General features: G+C 37.4%; 1 protein-coding gene across 12 annotated transcripts in view; it reads right to left on the reverse strand.

Annotated features, from left to right (window-relative positions):
- Window positions 1-17079, reverse strand: part of LOC115215058 (dedicator of cytokinesis protein 7) — a 213939-nt gene that overhangs the window by 104620 nt on the left and 92240 nt on the right. For all 12 annotated transcript variants that reach the window (XM_036505609.1, XM_036505610.1, XM_029784198.2 and 9 more), the window contains 11 exons: window positions 16360-16477; window positions 14686-14756; window positions 12896-13040; window positions 11260-11358; window positions 9146-9226; window positions 6493-6709; window positions 3803-3958; window positions 1862-2020; window positions 1348-1436; window positions 776-871; window positions 56-196 (listed from right to left, as the gene is read on the reverse strand). In XM_036505609.1, coding sequence (XP_036361502.1) covers window positions 56-196; window positions 776-871; window positions 1348-1436; window positions 1862-2020; window positions 3803-3958; window positions 6493-6709; window positions 9146-9226; window positions 11260-11358; window positions 12896-13040; window positions 14686-14756; window positions 16360-16477 — 1372 coding nt within the window. The remainder of the gene's footprint in view (window positions 1-55; window positions 197-775; window positions 872-1347; window positions 1437-1861; window positions 2021-3802; window positions 3959-6492; window positions 6710-9145; window positions 9227-11259; window positions 11359-12895; window positions 13041-14685; window positions 14757-16359; window positions 16478-17079) is intronic.

Here is a 17079-nt window from a genome sequence, read left to right on the forward strand (position 1 = left end):
CTGGAGGCCATTGTACAAGAATAAGAAACATTTGAGATATATGAAAATAACATACCTTCATGAAACGTAAAACAATTTCTCTGATAAGGTTGCGCACCAGTTGGTAGACATCTTCTATGAAGTGATCACTGAAGCGTAAACTGCGATGTATATTGAGCTTATCGGTCTTGTCAAGATGTTCTGCCATTCCTTTTACCTGTAGCAAGAAGATAATGATCAGTGTTGATCTGTGTATATTACATTAATAAAGCAGCTGGAACTGCGAGGCTGTATCAGTTTTCACCAGCTACACACTTAAAAGCTAGTCATGAGAGCAAAACCAGATTTACGCTTAAGCCAAAGGTTAAGGTTTCCCAGTCCAAAGAAGCCACTCAAAATTTGTATTTCATTTTATTTACATTCTTTCACTTAATTTGTAAGCACTTTATTGTAATTTATATGTGATCCTTTAGCATTCAGATTATTCTGTGAAAAGTAATGTATACTTATTCACATTGTTTTGAGTTAGTCATACAGTAACTCATAGCTTCAAGATTTTGATATGTGATTGCATATTTTTCTTAGAATGACATTGTAGGTTAAGTGCGAGAAGCTGGATCTGATCAAAATGAACATAAAACAGGTAGAATATTTTGGCTGGATATCGCCGGTTTAAATGCTAAAGGGTTAAGTAATGATTTAAACCAATTCATCTAATTCTTTTACTCTTTTACTTGTTTCAGTCATTACACTGTCGGACAAAAAAAAAATCTATGTTTGAAGTTGTGATACGTACAATAAGATTTAAAAAGAACCAAGCATTGGCAAGAGTTGCTTCTTTGATGGAACCACTTGCCATTACCCACTGCACTGCCAGTTCTTCATGGACAAGCTGTGAAAGAGAAAGAGAAACAAAAGACATTATAAGGAAATATGAAAGAGGTGAAGCAGATAAATCAAAAAGCCGATTTATATAGTTATAAACAATTACAGGTAAGTTCTCCACCATCAATTCACTGTAAAGAAAGTTCACCATGAGGAAAGTTTACTGAGAAAACGTATCGCATAGTATCTCACCATTAATAGTTAAAAACTGTTTTATTAAAACAAAAAACAAAACAAAATGGTGAACTGATGATGGTGAACTTATCGGACATGGTTATAAACTGTTTAGGAATATCAAATAGCTAATGGAACATTGATAATATTTTGGGGTAATAACCAAGCAATGTGTGTTGTGTTCTTACATGATCTGGACTGTTTTAAATTTTACTTTATGCCTCTTTGGTTTACACATGTTAACGCTGAGCAACAATCAAATCTTTAACTATCGGTAAGCAAGTATGAAACCCGGTCTTTGATACTTACTTTTTTACCTCTGATCTTAGGGAATGTTGAAATTCCATACTCAGATCCTCTCATACTGCCAGTTCGATCAAGAGGACCACCTTTGGTAACTAGTAAGGGAGAAAGACAAAAACAAATTATGACAGATATATAAAAAGAAGCTTTTAAAACGAGACAGGTTTTGTGAGAAACACAGGGAACTACAATAAAAGTAAGGTACTTGATGATACAATAAAAGTAAGGTACTTGATGGTGCATTGGTCCTGAACACTAAAACTAATTCATAAGGTTGCAAAATAAAATCTGCTTTGGCCAGACTAATAGAATATAATTAGCAGACAGATAATAAAAAAACAGAAAGCAAACAATGAAAATGGGGAAGAAAACGGAGAGAAAATAATAAAGGGAAGAGAAGACAAGCAAGAAGGCAATGAAGGAATGATTAGAATAAGAAAATGAAAGGGAGCTGAAAAAAAAACGAAAAAAAAAATTCAAATATTGTTAATGAATGATAGTATAGTAAGATGTAACTTACAGTTCATTATATGAATAACTTCTGCATCTGGTGTTGTTGGTGTGCTGCCTGATAGGTCGGGATCACTGCTGCTACGTTGATAACCTGGTTTGTTAACTGGCAGCGATGATGGACGACCCAAGGTAGGATATTGGCCAGTAGGGCTACCCAGGCAAGAGACTAAAGGTGATATAGAAAGATGTAATGTGAAGAGACACTGAGAAAAAAAAGGCTGACAATTTCAATAAACAGCTAAAAATATAAGAACACTTTCTTTTCTTTATATATGTAAGAAAAAACTCTAAACCTTTTGGATACTAGTAAAATATTCAAAATACTAATTTAATATACTTCAATAAAAATGTTACATTCATTACCCATTTTGAACATTGTCCTTGCTCAAAATCCAAATTCCCCTTTTGCATTTTATCTCTCCATCTTTCATTTACAAGGATTCACCTCCTCTCTTTTTTACCTATTTTCATTCACTTCTTTATCACTTCTGCCAGCCAGTCAAGATTATGCTGATTTTTTTTTCAGTCATAACAGTGCTACTACATCAAAAAGAATTTTAAAGAAATGAAAGAAATACCACTCACATGTAGCAAGGATGGCAAATCAAAGTATTTTGACATGTCTTCCCTGCTGCCCCATTTCCCTGTCTTATTTCCCTATTTTATAAGTTTTAATCTTTCTTCAAAAGTTAGGCAAAGAATGCACTGAACAATATAGAGGTAAATATGAGATTAACTCTTCTGATACAAACCTGTTCAAAACTGCCCTTTCTTCTAAGTAACAAATTCCATTTTAAAGTGATCAAAGTTAAAAATGTCCTTCAAAATTTCATGTCGATTTATGTTTAAACAAAAGCTTAATAATGAGAAAGTTATTGTACAAATTTTGTTGTATCTAAAGAGAGTCAGTATGCCAATATAATTAACACACTCCTTCTTTATTAGTCGGTTGGTTAATATCTAACTAATGATTCAACATTTTCAAAATTAAATGAAACACAAGCAGTATATTTCAACAGAAATCATCATCATCATCGTTTAGCGTCCGCTTTCCATGCTAGCATGGGTTGGACGGTTCAACTGAGAAGCCAGAAGGCTGCACCAGGCCCAGTTTGATCTGGCAATGTTTCTACGGCTGGATACTCTTCCTAACGCCAACCACTCCATGAGTGTAGTGGGTGCTTTTTACATGCCAGACGAGTCTGGCAAACGGCCACGATCGGATGGTGCGTTTTATGTGCCACCGGCACGGGGGCCAGGCAAGGCTGGCAACAGCCACGAATGGATGGTGCTTTTTACGTGAAAGGGTTAAATATATATATAGAAAAGACCCCTTTGGTCATGAATGACCATGGGACTGCATCTAGAAAGTTCCCCTCAGTGGCACAAGTCTGGGCTGTGTTGTTTATGGAAGACCAACAGCTGCCCATGCATACTAGCTTCCCTTCTCCACGCCATGTTATCCAAAGGAAAGCCAAAGGCCGATACTGCTTGGTACCAGTGACGTTGCAACTCATTTCAACAGTTGAGTGAACTGGAGCAATGTGAAATAAAGTGTCTTGTTCAAGAACACAACACACAGCCTGGTTCAGGAATCCAACTCACTACCTCATGATTGTGAGCCCGACGTTCAAACCACTAAGCCATGTAGCAGGGTTTCTCCTAGCACCATGTCTATTCATCATCATCGTTTAACGTCTGTTTTCCGTGCTAGCACGGGTTGGACGGAAGCCATGAATATATAATTCTAGAGAATATTTTAGAATATCAAAAGCATTGTAATGTACATGAAGTGATGATGTATAAACAATATGTTTGTTTATATTCTGGAATTCAGTTTTAAATGTGTATATAATTGAGTACATAGCAAGATAGCATAAAATATAAATATACTTAGTGTACAAATTCTACAGCATAGAAAATATGTATACTAAAGTATTCTTCTAACCTGCATTGATATCAGGATGTGGTAATGTACAGCTGTAGTGAATGTATGAAGCCAACACGGAGTTGACCCCGTGATGGTCGTTTTGGTCTTCTAGAAGATTGTGTATTCGCCCAACAATGACTGATATAGTTTCAAAACAGTTCTGGCAAACACTTACTGAAAAGACAAGAAATAGAATTACATTAATACATCTCTCTTATAAAAACAGCAATTACTTTAGAAAGGCAATGATAACAACAAACCAAGAGAGTTTAACATGTGAATGTGTGCATGCATGAGTGTGTGTGTGCATGTGTGTAGATGTGTTAAGCATATATGTAGATATATGTCAATATGAGTATAGATGTATGCATGTATATATGTCTTCCCAATAGCAACATATGGATGCGAGACCTGGACACTAAAGAAAGCTGACCAGAAGAGAATTAATGCATTCGAGCTTTGGTGTTGGAGAAAACTTTTGCGGATTCCATGGACAGCGAGGCTCACCAATGGAGAAGTTCTTAAGCAGATAAGGCTGAAAATGTCGCTAGAAGCTGGGATCACCAGGCGTAGACTGGCATATTTTGGTCATATTATGCGGAGAGAATCCCTGGAGAAGGACATCATGCTCGGAATGGTCAGTGGCAAGAGAGGAAGAGGCCGACCAAGAACCTGCTGGCTTGACACCATCAGGAGTGATACCGGAATGGACATGGCCAATCTGAAGGAAGTGGCCCAGGATAGAACTGACTGGAGGACACTGATCCAACGAGTGACCGGAGAGAGAGAGTGCATGAGTATGTATTTGTAATTGTGAGTGAAGCTCGGTGGAATCTTTTAAAATACACAGAAAGGAAGTGAATTATAAGTTATAACTTACTGAGTAGATCTCAGCAAGCTGGTTATTTCATGTGAAGGTTTTGATGTGTCTACAAACTGACCTTCACTCTCAGCAACTTACCTTTATTTACTCATGTCTTTTGGTCACTGAAAAATTTCTTAGATATCCCTAATCTATTTTGTTTTCTGTCTCACAAGACTTGTTAAAGCATCAGAGAAAATGCTTCAGAGATTTTGTTCCAGTTAGTTATGTTCTGCTAAAGTCAACTTTGCTGTTCATCCCTTCAGGGTTCATAATAAAATAAAGTACCAGTCTAGTACTGGGGTCAATTAATTGACAATTACCCTCTTAATTAATGGCCTCAAATCTAAATTAGAAACAATTATTTTTATCATTACCATCATAGTTTCAAGTTTCAAGCAAGGTTCTACTTGCACTGTGTTTCTAGGTGTTCAGCACAGACTTTTTGGAATGTAGAATTGTGTTTGCATGCGTTATCTGTTTTGTTTTGTAATGGAGGATGGATTAGATAGTCTGACAGGATCCGATAGGTCCAAGGACTGCATAGCGTTTCGGTGTTGCTTTGGAATAATTTCTATGACTTGATGAGTTTTCTAACCCCAACTGCTTTACAGCATGTACTGGATGTGCTTTTTTTTATCACCAGCACAGAAAACCTTATGACACTTAAGAGTATACAAAGCTATCGTGAAGTAAAAAGAAAATGCATTTAACAGAAATGTATATTTTTTGAATGATATGATGACTCTTCCACAGGGAATGTTGCAGTTTTAAAACACTCTCAGATCAAGTCACTAACCAAACGAACTTTAAAAGGTTAAAGGTAATTTCAGATCAAAAAGTTGACTCTACTCTTTTTACTCTTTTACTTGTTTCAGTCATTTGACTGCGGCCATGCTGGAGCACCGCCTTTAGTCGAGCAAATCGACCCCGGAACTTATTCTTTGTAAGCCCAGTACTTATTCTATCGGTCTCTTTTGCCGAACCGCTAAGTGACAGGGACGTAAACACACCAGCATCGGTTGTCAGGCAATGCTAGGGGGACAAACACAGACACACAAACACATACATATACATCATCAGTTTGGAATCCCTATCTTGCTCAGAACATTGACCTCCTGGAATCTGTCCAGAGACGTGCAACCAAACGCATACCCTCCATCAGACACCTACCATATTCTGAGCGCCTTGTTTCCCTGGGCATGGATTCACTGAAGCTCCGGCGTCTGGCGATGGACTTGGTAAACACCCACAAGGTTATCAACCACCTCACCAACAACAACACTGAACACCTTTTTGATCTCCATGTGTCTAACACACGTGGACATGCCTACAAAGTCAGAAAACAACACAGCTCCCATGACTTTCGGAAACATTTTTTCATGCTCAGAGTTGCTGAAGCATGGAATAAACTGCCTGCGTCAGTTGTTGACTGCCATGACACTGCATCCTTTAAGGCCCTCATGCTTTCCGAAATCCGCCGAAACTACACCTGATTATATATACACTTTAGATGAGTTGTAGTGCACCTGAGCACTGTACACAATTATTATTATTATTATTATTATATATATGACAGGCTTCTTTCAGTTTCCATCTACCAAATCCACTCATAAGGCATTGGTCGGCCCGGGGCTATAGCAGAAGACACTTGCCCAAGATGCCACGCAGTGGGACTGAACTCGGAACCATGTGGTTGGTTAGCAAGCTACTTACCACACAGCCACTCCTGCGCCTGACTATGAAGGAATATGAAAAATTTCTAACAGGAACAGCTGCAGGATTCTAACTGAAATGAAGATTTGATCGATAAGACAAGAATAACTTGCAAAGTTCCAATACTCACTCGTTTGGTCTGAAATAACAGGTGGTCGAACCATCAGTAAAATAAGTTTGTCTAAAATCAGAGTCAAGAATTTCACCAGACTTTCACCATTAGCTTTAGCAAGATCCATGACAGAGCGCTGCAACTCATTTTCAAAACCGGTTTCATTGGTCCGAGGCATCAGTTTCTGTTCTTGAGCCATATGACATAAATGTAAGAAATGATTCAAATTTTCATCCTGAAAGAATTTTATGAAAAGAACAACAGATGAATGTGAGAGAAATGCTTCAGACGGGTGGATAGACATATTGTACTACGACTACTTTATTAACCCTTTAGCATTCAAACTGGCCATATCCGGCCAAAATATTTAACCTGTTTTATATTGAAACTGACCAGATCTTGCCTTTCACCTCAGCCCTACCATGTCATTCTAAAACTAAAAAATCACATCACTGAAATCTCTAAACTACAAGATAATGCAGGATTAATTCAAACCGTTTTAAATAAACAAACATCACATTTGACAGAATAATCTGAACACTAAAGGGTTAAATGTCTCCCTCATTTTCAAAGATAATAAGGTGTAGTTTGGGTTTAGCTACTGTTTCTAGCAGGTCAAGTGAAGAGCCTGTGAATGGCTCTGTTGCTAGCTTGTGAAGTGAAATAGAGTTACAAACTGATTTACTAATCTTTCTTGTTTCAGTCTGTTTGTTCTTCAGTTTGAAAAATAGACTAAGCCCAGAAGAAGCTTCAGTACAATATGTCTGAAAAGTTATATATTACACTAAGTATCATATAACATTCTTTATTACACACCCAATTTGGGTGTGATGATAGCCCTGGATAAAGATACATATTTATGAGAACAAATTGATATATTTATTATATATTTAGACCTGAAGTGTTTCCAAGGAAACTTTAAAGTAAGATATTCTTGATCCCAGTACCATTTTTCCATCTAATCTGAAATAAACTTCACTGATTTCTATTGTGTTTAAGTTTAACTTTGACATAAAAATTGTCTCCCAGAACAACAGATTAACAGTGAAGGATCCTGAAATTCAGTCAAATATGAGTTTGGAATTGAAAACTTAAACAAAAGATATACATTCAATCGAGAGTATAATAATTTAAGGTAAATAATAAATATCGTTTGGTCATTTTGTTTAGCATCTGTTTTCCATGCTAACAGAGTTTAGTCGGCAGGTAACAGCAGAATTTTCAATCAGGGGCTCTTCCTATGGCTAACTATTACAGGTTTACAAGGAGTTTTCTCTTCCAGAAAAATCCGAAAATGCAGGGCTAGCAGATATTACTGCTCATAGCTGAAGTTCAGAGTAGACACACACACACATATATACGCATTATATCTTTCTCGTTCTCTCTCTCTCTCTCTCTCTTGATATATATGTTAAATGTATGACAGGCTTCTTTCAGCTGTGTTTACCAAATACCTTTACAAGGCATTAATCAGTTGGGTCTATTGCCAGAGCACTACACAGTAATGGTGAACTTAAAGCTGTATGCTTGAAAAGTAAACTTAATCACTAGCCTGATGGATCCAGTTTTACTTGGGTCTAAACCAGTGGTTCTCAACCAGGGCCCATATAAGATTTTGTGTGTGTGGGAGGGTCCACACAACAAAATGGTAAATTGGGGAGCCACAATGATATTTTAAAGGGTCCCGAGTATTGGGCCTCACAGAGGCAATGACGAAGGACCGAGATCTCTGGAGATATGCTGTGACTGCAAAGACCCGGGCTGCTTCCTGCACCAGTTTCGCATAGTCCCAGCCCATTCAAAGTACCTTGGATTGCAGAACGACCTGCTGTACTTGGATCATAGAGTGACCTACTGTGCTTGAGGAGACCTATTGAGTCAAGTACATAAACATCAAAATAAATATCAAATGGAAATAGTAGTTGTGATACCTGTGCCAGTGGCATGTAAAAAGCACCATCTGAACGTGGCCGATGCCAGCGCCGCCTTGACTGGCTTCTTTGCCGGTGGCACGTAAAAGGCACCAACTGATCGTGGCTGCTGCCAGCCTTCCCTGGCACGTAAAAAGCACCCACTACACTCACAGAGTGGTTGGCGTTAGGAAGGGCATCCAGCTGTAGAAACACTGCCAGATCAGACTGGAGCCTGGTGCAGCCTCCTGGCTTCCTAGACCCCAGTCGAACTGTCCAACCCGTGCTAGCACGGAAAACGGACATTAAACGATGATGATGATGTATGTATTGGCATGAATTGCAAGAAACAGCTCAGTTTCTTTCTCTAACATTTTACATAGTTCAACCAGCACAAGTGAATGCGTGAAAAACAAAATAGGAATTTTGAAAGAAGTTTCTATGAAGCTGGCTTTTAAACACTGAATGGCTATGGGGATCCACTAGAACAACATAAGTATTTCTGAAGGGTCAATAGATAAAAAAATGGTTGAGAATCTCTGGTCTAAACAGAAACAGCTGGTAGGAATCAAAAATTATTTTCAAATATCAGAGGCAAATATTAGAGTATTAAAATGCACATGGTTTAGTCATACAACACAACTGTAACAAAGTTTCATATCATTGTCATGTGGTCAGTTGTCTAGCATAAGTTACTGTGCTGCCATATGATTGGTTAAAATATATATATATATATATAGTGCTTGACAGTAGATACATACCTGCGTGTGTATTGAAGATGCACAGTAAAGATTGACTGTAAATAATGGTTTACGATTATCCATCCACTTTATATTCTGTGACTGAAATAAATAAATATATAAATTATATAAACACATAAATAAATATATAAATTATATAAGCACAAACAATTATATATTTATATGAATACACATACACATAAAACTATATCGTCATCATGTATTGTATGCCTACAGTGCACTGATGACACTGCAATGGAAGTCTTCCTGATTAAGCACGAGCTCTCCATCTGCTTTGTCACTCTTGTCCCAACCAGCTCAAGATATCATCTATCCATTGCATTCTTTGCCTGCCTTTATATCTAGTACCCTCTACTCTTCCTTCTGTGATAATATTTCCTAGAATTCTGCTTCTCAGAATATCGCGACAATAGACGAGCTTTTGATTTTCCACTATGTTCAGGAGTTGTTGTCTTTCACCTATTCGTTGCAATTACCCATTCGTTTGTCCGATTGTTATGAGCCTCTTACAAGGACTATATGCACAAATAGATATAAACATATAGGCAACAAAACAGTATAGTTCATTCCTAGAGAGAAATGGGGTTTCTTGCAGGTTGAGAGACCATGGAACAGATCCTTCGGTTGTCTCAGTAATCAAAACAAGTAACAGGTGGATATTACTGTCAATGTAAAACTTACAGGTAACACATTTGATAGAATATACTATATAATTCCTAAAGCATTTAGTCAGCATTTCTAATTAAGCAGTTTGCCAACAGCAAACATATTCTTAGGGAATGTTCTGAATATATGAGATGTATGATGAGCTTTTCTCCTCAAAAAATGGATCAAATCACATCTGAGACAAATTCATGACAGGAGTGTAAAGTTCTAGAATTTACTCTTTTTTAAATAGCAAATTTCTTCCGCTGTTGTACTGTTCAGTTCATACAAAACATATACACATGTTACAAAGAAAGATCACATTTATTTCTTGATTGTGCTATAAGATATCTCAGATGTCTGATTCCATGCAATAAACATTTACTACCTTAACCAGTGACAAGATTTGAACTATTGACTTCTTAGCTGGTTGTCCAGTGTTTGACTGATTCAACTATCCCCATAAATATATATTAACCATATACTGATTACCACGAATTACTTATTTCTTTATTGTCCACAAGGGGCTAAACACAGAAGGGACAAACAAGGACAGACAAACGGATTAAGACGATTACATCGACCCCAGTGTGTAACTGGTACTTAATTTATCGACCCCGAAAAGATGAAAGGTAAAGTTGACCTCGGCAGAGTTTGAACTCAGAACGTAGCGGCAGACAAAATACCGCTAGGCATTTCGCCTGGCGTGCTGATGATTCTGCCAGCTCGTCGCCTTACTACAAATTACTGACAAGTGTGACACAAAGGCATATGCAAAACGTACACAAAACATATTTGACATATTTGCATATAAACTGGCATTCCATTGGTTATGATGATGAGGCTTCCAGTAGATCCAGTCAGCTGAACAGACTGTCTGTGAAATTAACACGCACACCCTTAATGCAATTCTCAAGGAGATTCAGCGTGATGCAGAGTGTGACAAGGTTGGCTCTTTGAATTCCAGGTAGGACCTATTTTTGCCAGATGAGTGGATGGGAACAGCGTGATTTAACCCTTTAGCATTTAAACCGGCCATATCCGGCCAAAAGTATTCTGCTTGTTTTATGTTCAAACTGGCCAGATCTGGTCTCTCACACCAGCCCTACAATACCGTTTTAAAAATTAACAGTTACCTTATCAAAATCTCATAACTACAAGATAATGCATGATGAGTTCAAAACAATGTGGATGAAAAAGCATTAATTTTGGCAGAATAATGTAAACACAAAAGGGTTAAAGTGACTTGCTCAAGGACATAACACGCCACGGGGAATCAAACTTACAAGTTTACAATTGTGAGCCGAATACACATCCCTTAAAAAAAAAATACTGATTTAATCATAAACACATTATAACCACAAATAGAATTACGTACGCATGCACACACAGTGAAAAGCAAGAGAGTTCTCTATTAGGTATCAAGAAGTCTAAAAAGCAAGGAAATGATCCTAGAGTTTGGTACTTACATCTGAATGCATGGAATATCGAGGAGGAAGTTTTTCCATTGAAACTGGAAGCTGAAAATCTCCAACAGATAGTTGACTATCATTAAGCAGGGGCAGCCACTACAATAAAAGAGAAATCATCATCATAATAATTATTATTGATTTTGTTTGTTGTGTGCATCAAGTAGCTCCAGCTGGGAGGTGGTTTCCTGTACAACCACTACACACATGTAATTTGCCTCCTTATTTTATGTCCATTTTTTCCACAGTAGCGAAGATAAAATAAATATATCATAGGCGCAGGAGTGGCTGTGTGGTAAGTAGCTTGCTTACCAACCACATGTTTCCGGGTTCAGTCCCACTGCGTGGCACCTTGGGCAAGTGTCTTCTACTATAGCCTCGGGCCGACCAAAGCCTTGTGAATGGATTTGGTAGACGGAAACTGAAAGAAGCCCATCATATATATATATATATATATATATATATATATATATATATATATGCGTGTGTATGTTTGTGTGTATGTGTTTGTCCCCCTAGCATTGCTTGACAACCGATGCTGGTGCGTTTATGTCCCCGTCTCTTAGCGGTTCGGCAAAAGAGACCGATAGAATAAGTACTGGGCTTACAAAGAATAAGTCCCGGGGTTGAGTTGCTCGACTAAAGGCGGTGCTCCAGCATGGCCGCAGTCAACTGACTGAAACAAGTAAAAGAGTAAAGAGAGAGTATATTACTGAGGCAGTTTACAGTCGGATGCCCTTCTCATTGCTAACCCAAACCAGTTTTTCAAATAAGGGATATCTTATTTCAGACATGTTCAGCTGTGCAAAGCCAGTAGACAACCCATTCACAGAATAATGATAGCAACATTACTGCCAGACGCTAAGTGATTTTTAGAGAGTGTAAACACACACACACACAAACATGCATGTGCACACTTACATACACACATATAAAGATAAGGAGCTTCTTTCAGTTTCCATTAACCAAATCCACTTACAATACTTCAGTCTATAGTAGTCAAGGTGCTCTACAATGGAACTCAACTCAAAATCACATGATTAGGAAATAAACTTTTTAACCATAAAGCCATGTCTGCACCCCCTCCAACACATATATAAATATGTTTGTACATAATTTACAAGATAAGGGCAGAAGAAAAATTCTAATGCCAGATACACCGAAACAAAAAATTGTCGATAACTATTAAATTTATGAATAAGTATTTCATTTATATCTCGCGTATGTGCCGCAGAAGAGGGGAAAATTTTTTGTGAATTAACCCCGAAATTGGACCAATACGGTAATAACAAATTTTTTAGAGATTTCTATCAGTTTGTTTCGAGACGCATAAATTTAATGGTTATCGACAATTTTTTGTTTCGCCGTATCTGGCATTAGAATTTTTCTTCTGCCCTTATCTTGTAAATTATGTATAAATTTTACCTTTAAAGGTATTTTTTGATATGCTGGCCATTGATAAAATTTTTTCCCCGAAAAAAATTTTATCCTATATCAATTATATATATGTTTGTATGTATAAAACATTTATTGATGACTGGATACTGGGTTCAAGGATGGCTGATAGTAGTGACATAAAGAAGATGCTATTCAGGTCAGTAACAAACAAAAAAACAAAAAAAAAAGTATCCCTTACAGTGTATCCTATAGGAATTTCCACCGGGGTAGGCTCATTCTTTTTGTTCTGGCAACTCACATGGTAAAATGAGAAGAGAAGATGATGAGATTTTGACACCTTTGCTGGCAGCTTGATTTTGATTTCTTCATAAAACTGTGGAGATCTGAAATGGTAAAAGATGAAATTATAATCAGTCTTGATGTGAAGCACTGTAAGTGATAGAAAAATAATATTTCAGCATCTGCTAAGATGTAGATTAAACCAATTAATAAAGAAGATATTAGTTTAACATTAAACCTTTTTTTAGTGTTAACAGAAACTATATATATATATATATATATGAGTGGCTGTGTAGTAAGTAGCTTGCTAACCAACCACATGGTTCCGGGTTCAGTCCCACTGCGTGGCACCTTGGGCAAGTGTCTTCTGCTATAGCACTGGGCTGACCAATGCCTTGTGAGTGGATTTGGTAGACGGAAACTGAAAGAAGCCTGTCGTATATGTATATATATATATATGCGTGTGTGTGTTTGTGTTTGTCTCCCTAGCATTGCTTGACAACCGATGCTGGTGTGTTTACGTCCCCGTCACTTAGCGGTTCGGCAAAAGAGACTGATAGAATAAGTACTGGGCTTACAAAAAGAATAAATCCCGGGGTCGATTTGCTCGACTAAAGGCGGTGCTCCAGCATGGCCGCAGTCAAATGACTGAAACAAGTAAGAGTAAGAGTATATATATATAACAATATGTATATATATATAACAATTTAACACCAGTGGTCTAGCATATTAAAATCTGAAGGTTCAGTAAATTGTGTTATTTTTTGTTACTTTTCATTTATCTTGCTCGCTTGTGTTCTGGTGTTTGCTAAATTTTTCTTGAGAACATTTCTTAGTGGTAAGACCATAGCAGATCTACTTCTAGCATAAGGTTTGTCCACATAGTGGTCATCCCTCTCATATGTATATATATATATATATATTCAAATATGAATTAGAAGCTGCTCGAGGTATGTAAACGAAATCGAACACTCATACCCAAGGTGTGTGTGTTGTTAGTGCGTGAGGCAGCTGCATCTTTTTTTAGGTGTAAGAGAATATATTCTCAATGCCCCTTGAAAGAAAGGACAACTCGCATCAAGTCCTTTAAATGTTATAATGAATTTGATGAGTTGACAGAAATGGTTGAGTTACAACCTTTAGAGTAGATTGGTTCATTTCTCTATATTCAGAGTTCAAATCACTAGAGTTGATAAAGTTATAACCAGCTCTATATCTGGATCGTAAACTAGTGGACTTTTGCTCAAGTAATGAATAAGTAAGTCAATCAGATCAATAAATATCAGTATCCGTATCGGAAATTGTAGCTGTGATACCAGTGCCGATGGCACGTAAGAGAACCATCCGAACGTGGCCGTTGTCAGTGCTGCCCCAACTGGCCTCTGTGCCAGTGGCACGTAAAATGCACCATCCGGTCGTGGCCGTTTGCAAGCCTCGTCTGGCACCTGTGTAAGTGGCACGTAAAAAGCACCCACTACACTCACGGAGTGGTTGGCATTAGGAAGGGCATCCAGCTGTAGAAACACTGCCAGATCAGACTGGGCCTGGCGCAGCCTTCTGGCTTCCCAGATCCCAGTTGAACCGTCCAACCCATGCTAGCATGGAGAAGGACGTTAAACGGTGATGATGATGATGATGATGATGTTAAATGCTTGTTTTCAAGAAAAAATTGAAAATAAAGTAACTTATCTAATATGAAGTTAAATAATGAATATTTAAAAATATAAATGCTAAATTTTGTGGACTAACTTGTTATGGTATGTCACAGATGTATAAGCTTCCTTGGATAATTCAGGACAACTGGATTTACCAAATATTACCTGGGAAGATAAAGAAAAAGGATAAATTATTAATCACACCTTTAAATAAATAAGAAACAAAAATGTACTTAACTAGCAGTATCGCCCGGCGTTGCTCGGGTTTGTAAGGGAAATAACTATATAAGCATTTTTAGAGTTATAGCCAAAAAGTAGCAAAAAAATGCATTAAAAATGGAAAAAAAAATGATGGTAAATTTTTTTTTAAATCATTGACTCATCGTAGACATTTTTAGAGAGTTACTTCCCTTATATAATAGCGAAAAAAATGCATTAAAAATGGGAAAAATTGATGGTAAATTTTTTTTTAAATCATAGACTCATCGTAGACGCACGCTAATACCCAGAAGGGCTCGATATGAATCACGACTATAAGATACCCAGTTTTGGTTAAACTGCACTGCAAAATGTGGGAGTAGTTAGGAATCTAAATCGTAGGAGACAGACAGCACACAACCTTACTTTTATATATAAAGATATAAATTTTGACTTGAAATACATTGAGGACAAAAATAGTAACACAGTCAGAGTTAATTTCACATACGTGATTACAACACCTCAAATTTATAAAAGGGTAATTAAGATAATTGTAAAGTTTATGCCAATCCCAAAGCAATTAGCGAAATAAAAATGTCAAATTTCATATCTGCTTCTTTCACTGTCACAGCCTTTCATCATCTGTCTTTGTTGTTACTGTGTATGTCATGGTCTTGTTATAATTTCTACAGTTCAATGCCCTTCCTTCTACAACATCTTTACAATTTGGACAGAGAGTGGCGTCACGTAAAAGAGTACGTGCCATGTGAAAGTGCCTGTGCGGTGCCATGTAAAAGTGCCTGTGCAGTGTCACGTAAAAGCATCAAGTACACTCTGTAAAGTGGTTGACATTAGGAAACAATGCTAAATCACACTGGAGTCTAATGCAGCCCCTGGCTTGCCAGCTCTGGTCACACCATCCAACCCATGCCAACATGAACAAACATCATCATCATCATTTAACGTCTGATTTTCATGCTGGCATGGGTTGGACGATTTGACTGAAAACTGGTAAGCCAGGGAGCTGCACCAGGTTCCACTCTGATGTGACAAGGTTTCTACAGCTGGATGCCCTTCCTAATGCCAACCACTCTGTGAGTGTAGTGGGTGCTTTTTACGTGCCACTAGCACAGGTGCCAAACGAGGCTGGATGCATCTTATTGTCACAACAGAGATTGTCTGCGACAGGACTAAACATATCAGTTTTAACTTACTCTTTTCTAGACAGGTAGCCGTCTTATGTTTGAATGCATAAAAAGAGAAACCATGCACAGACACACAAAGATACACACACACACCATACATATATTCATACTAAAGTCCTCATCTTTATTGTTACTACTACATTTTGGTTGTAATGTCCTCTGGCCATCTTAAGATGTCAGTTGTATCTGGTAATGTTTCTAGGATGTTTAACTAAAACCGTTACTAAATCAATCAGAGTGCATGTGCAGAGAGAGAGAGAGAGAGAGAGAGAGAGGGAGAGAGAAAGAGAGAGAGATAGAGAGAGAAAGAGAGAGAGTAAATATGGTAATAACTGGCTTTGAACCAAGTTTAACATTTTACTCACATTCAAAGCATGGCTTTCTTCTTCCCCAATCATGTATTGTACTTTGATAGCAATATTTCTGGCTGAACCTTGGCGGTTGACACCATTGAAGTGCTTTGGGTACACATAAAGTAAATTCCTGCAAAAACATAGATTAATAAATAAATGAAAATTTTAAAATATAGTCTCTGTATTTGAATTACGTAGACAGAATAGCGAAGATAATATAGACACATGTCTATGCTTAGCAATACATACACAGAAAGAAAATATGCATGAAATTAAAAGTAAAAAACAAAAAAACAAAAAAAAAACAAAAAAAAAAAAAACACCCTTGTCTTCAGAGTTCTACTAATATTGTTTACCTTATTTTTCATTATCAAAATCTGTGCCAGTTAATAATTTGGTTCTAGTTTACTGAACATTATACTGAAACAAACCTCTGATCATGAGTCTTAAACTTTTATAACCATCATACCATCATCATCATTGTTCGACCGTGGTCGAGACAATGGAATTTACCATGCTACGCCAGACTTCATGGTCCATCATGGCATTACGGAGGTCCTGTTGCTGGATGCCTGTATCCCTGGAGATTACATTAGGATAGGGGAGTGTGCGCCCTCTGGTATTGCGAGTAGATGGCTTCCAGAGGAGAAGAGTAGAAATTACCTCTTTTTCAGCTCTATAACAATGTCCAGCAAACTGGACTCTCCTACCTTTCACAAGAGATGACACAGG

Source organism: Octopus sinensis, linkage group LG8, assembly GCF_006345805.1.
Source record: "Octopus sinensis linkage group LG8, ASM634580v1, whole genome shotgun sequence".
Lineage (NCBI taxonomy): Eukaryota > Metazoa > Mollusca > Cephalopoda > Octopoda > Octopodidae > Octopus > Octopus sinensis.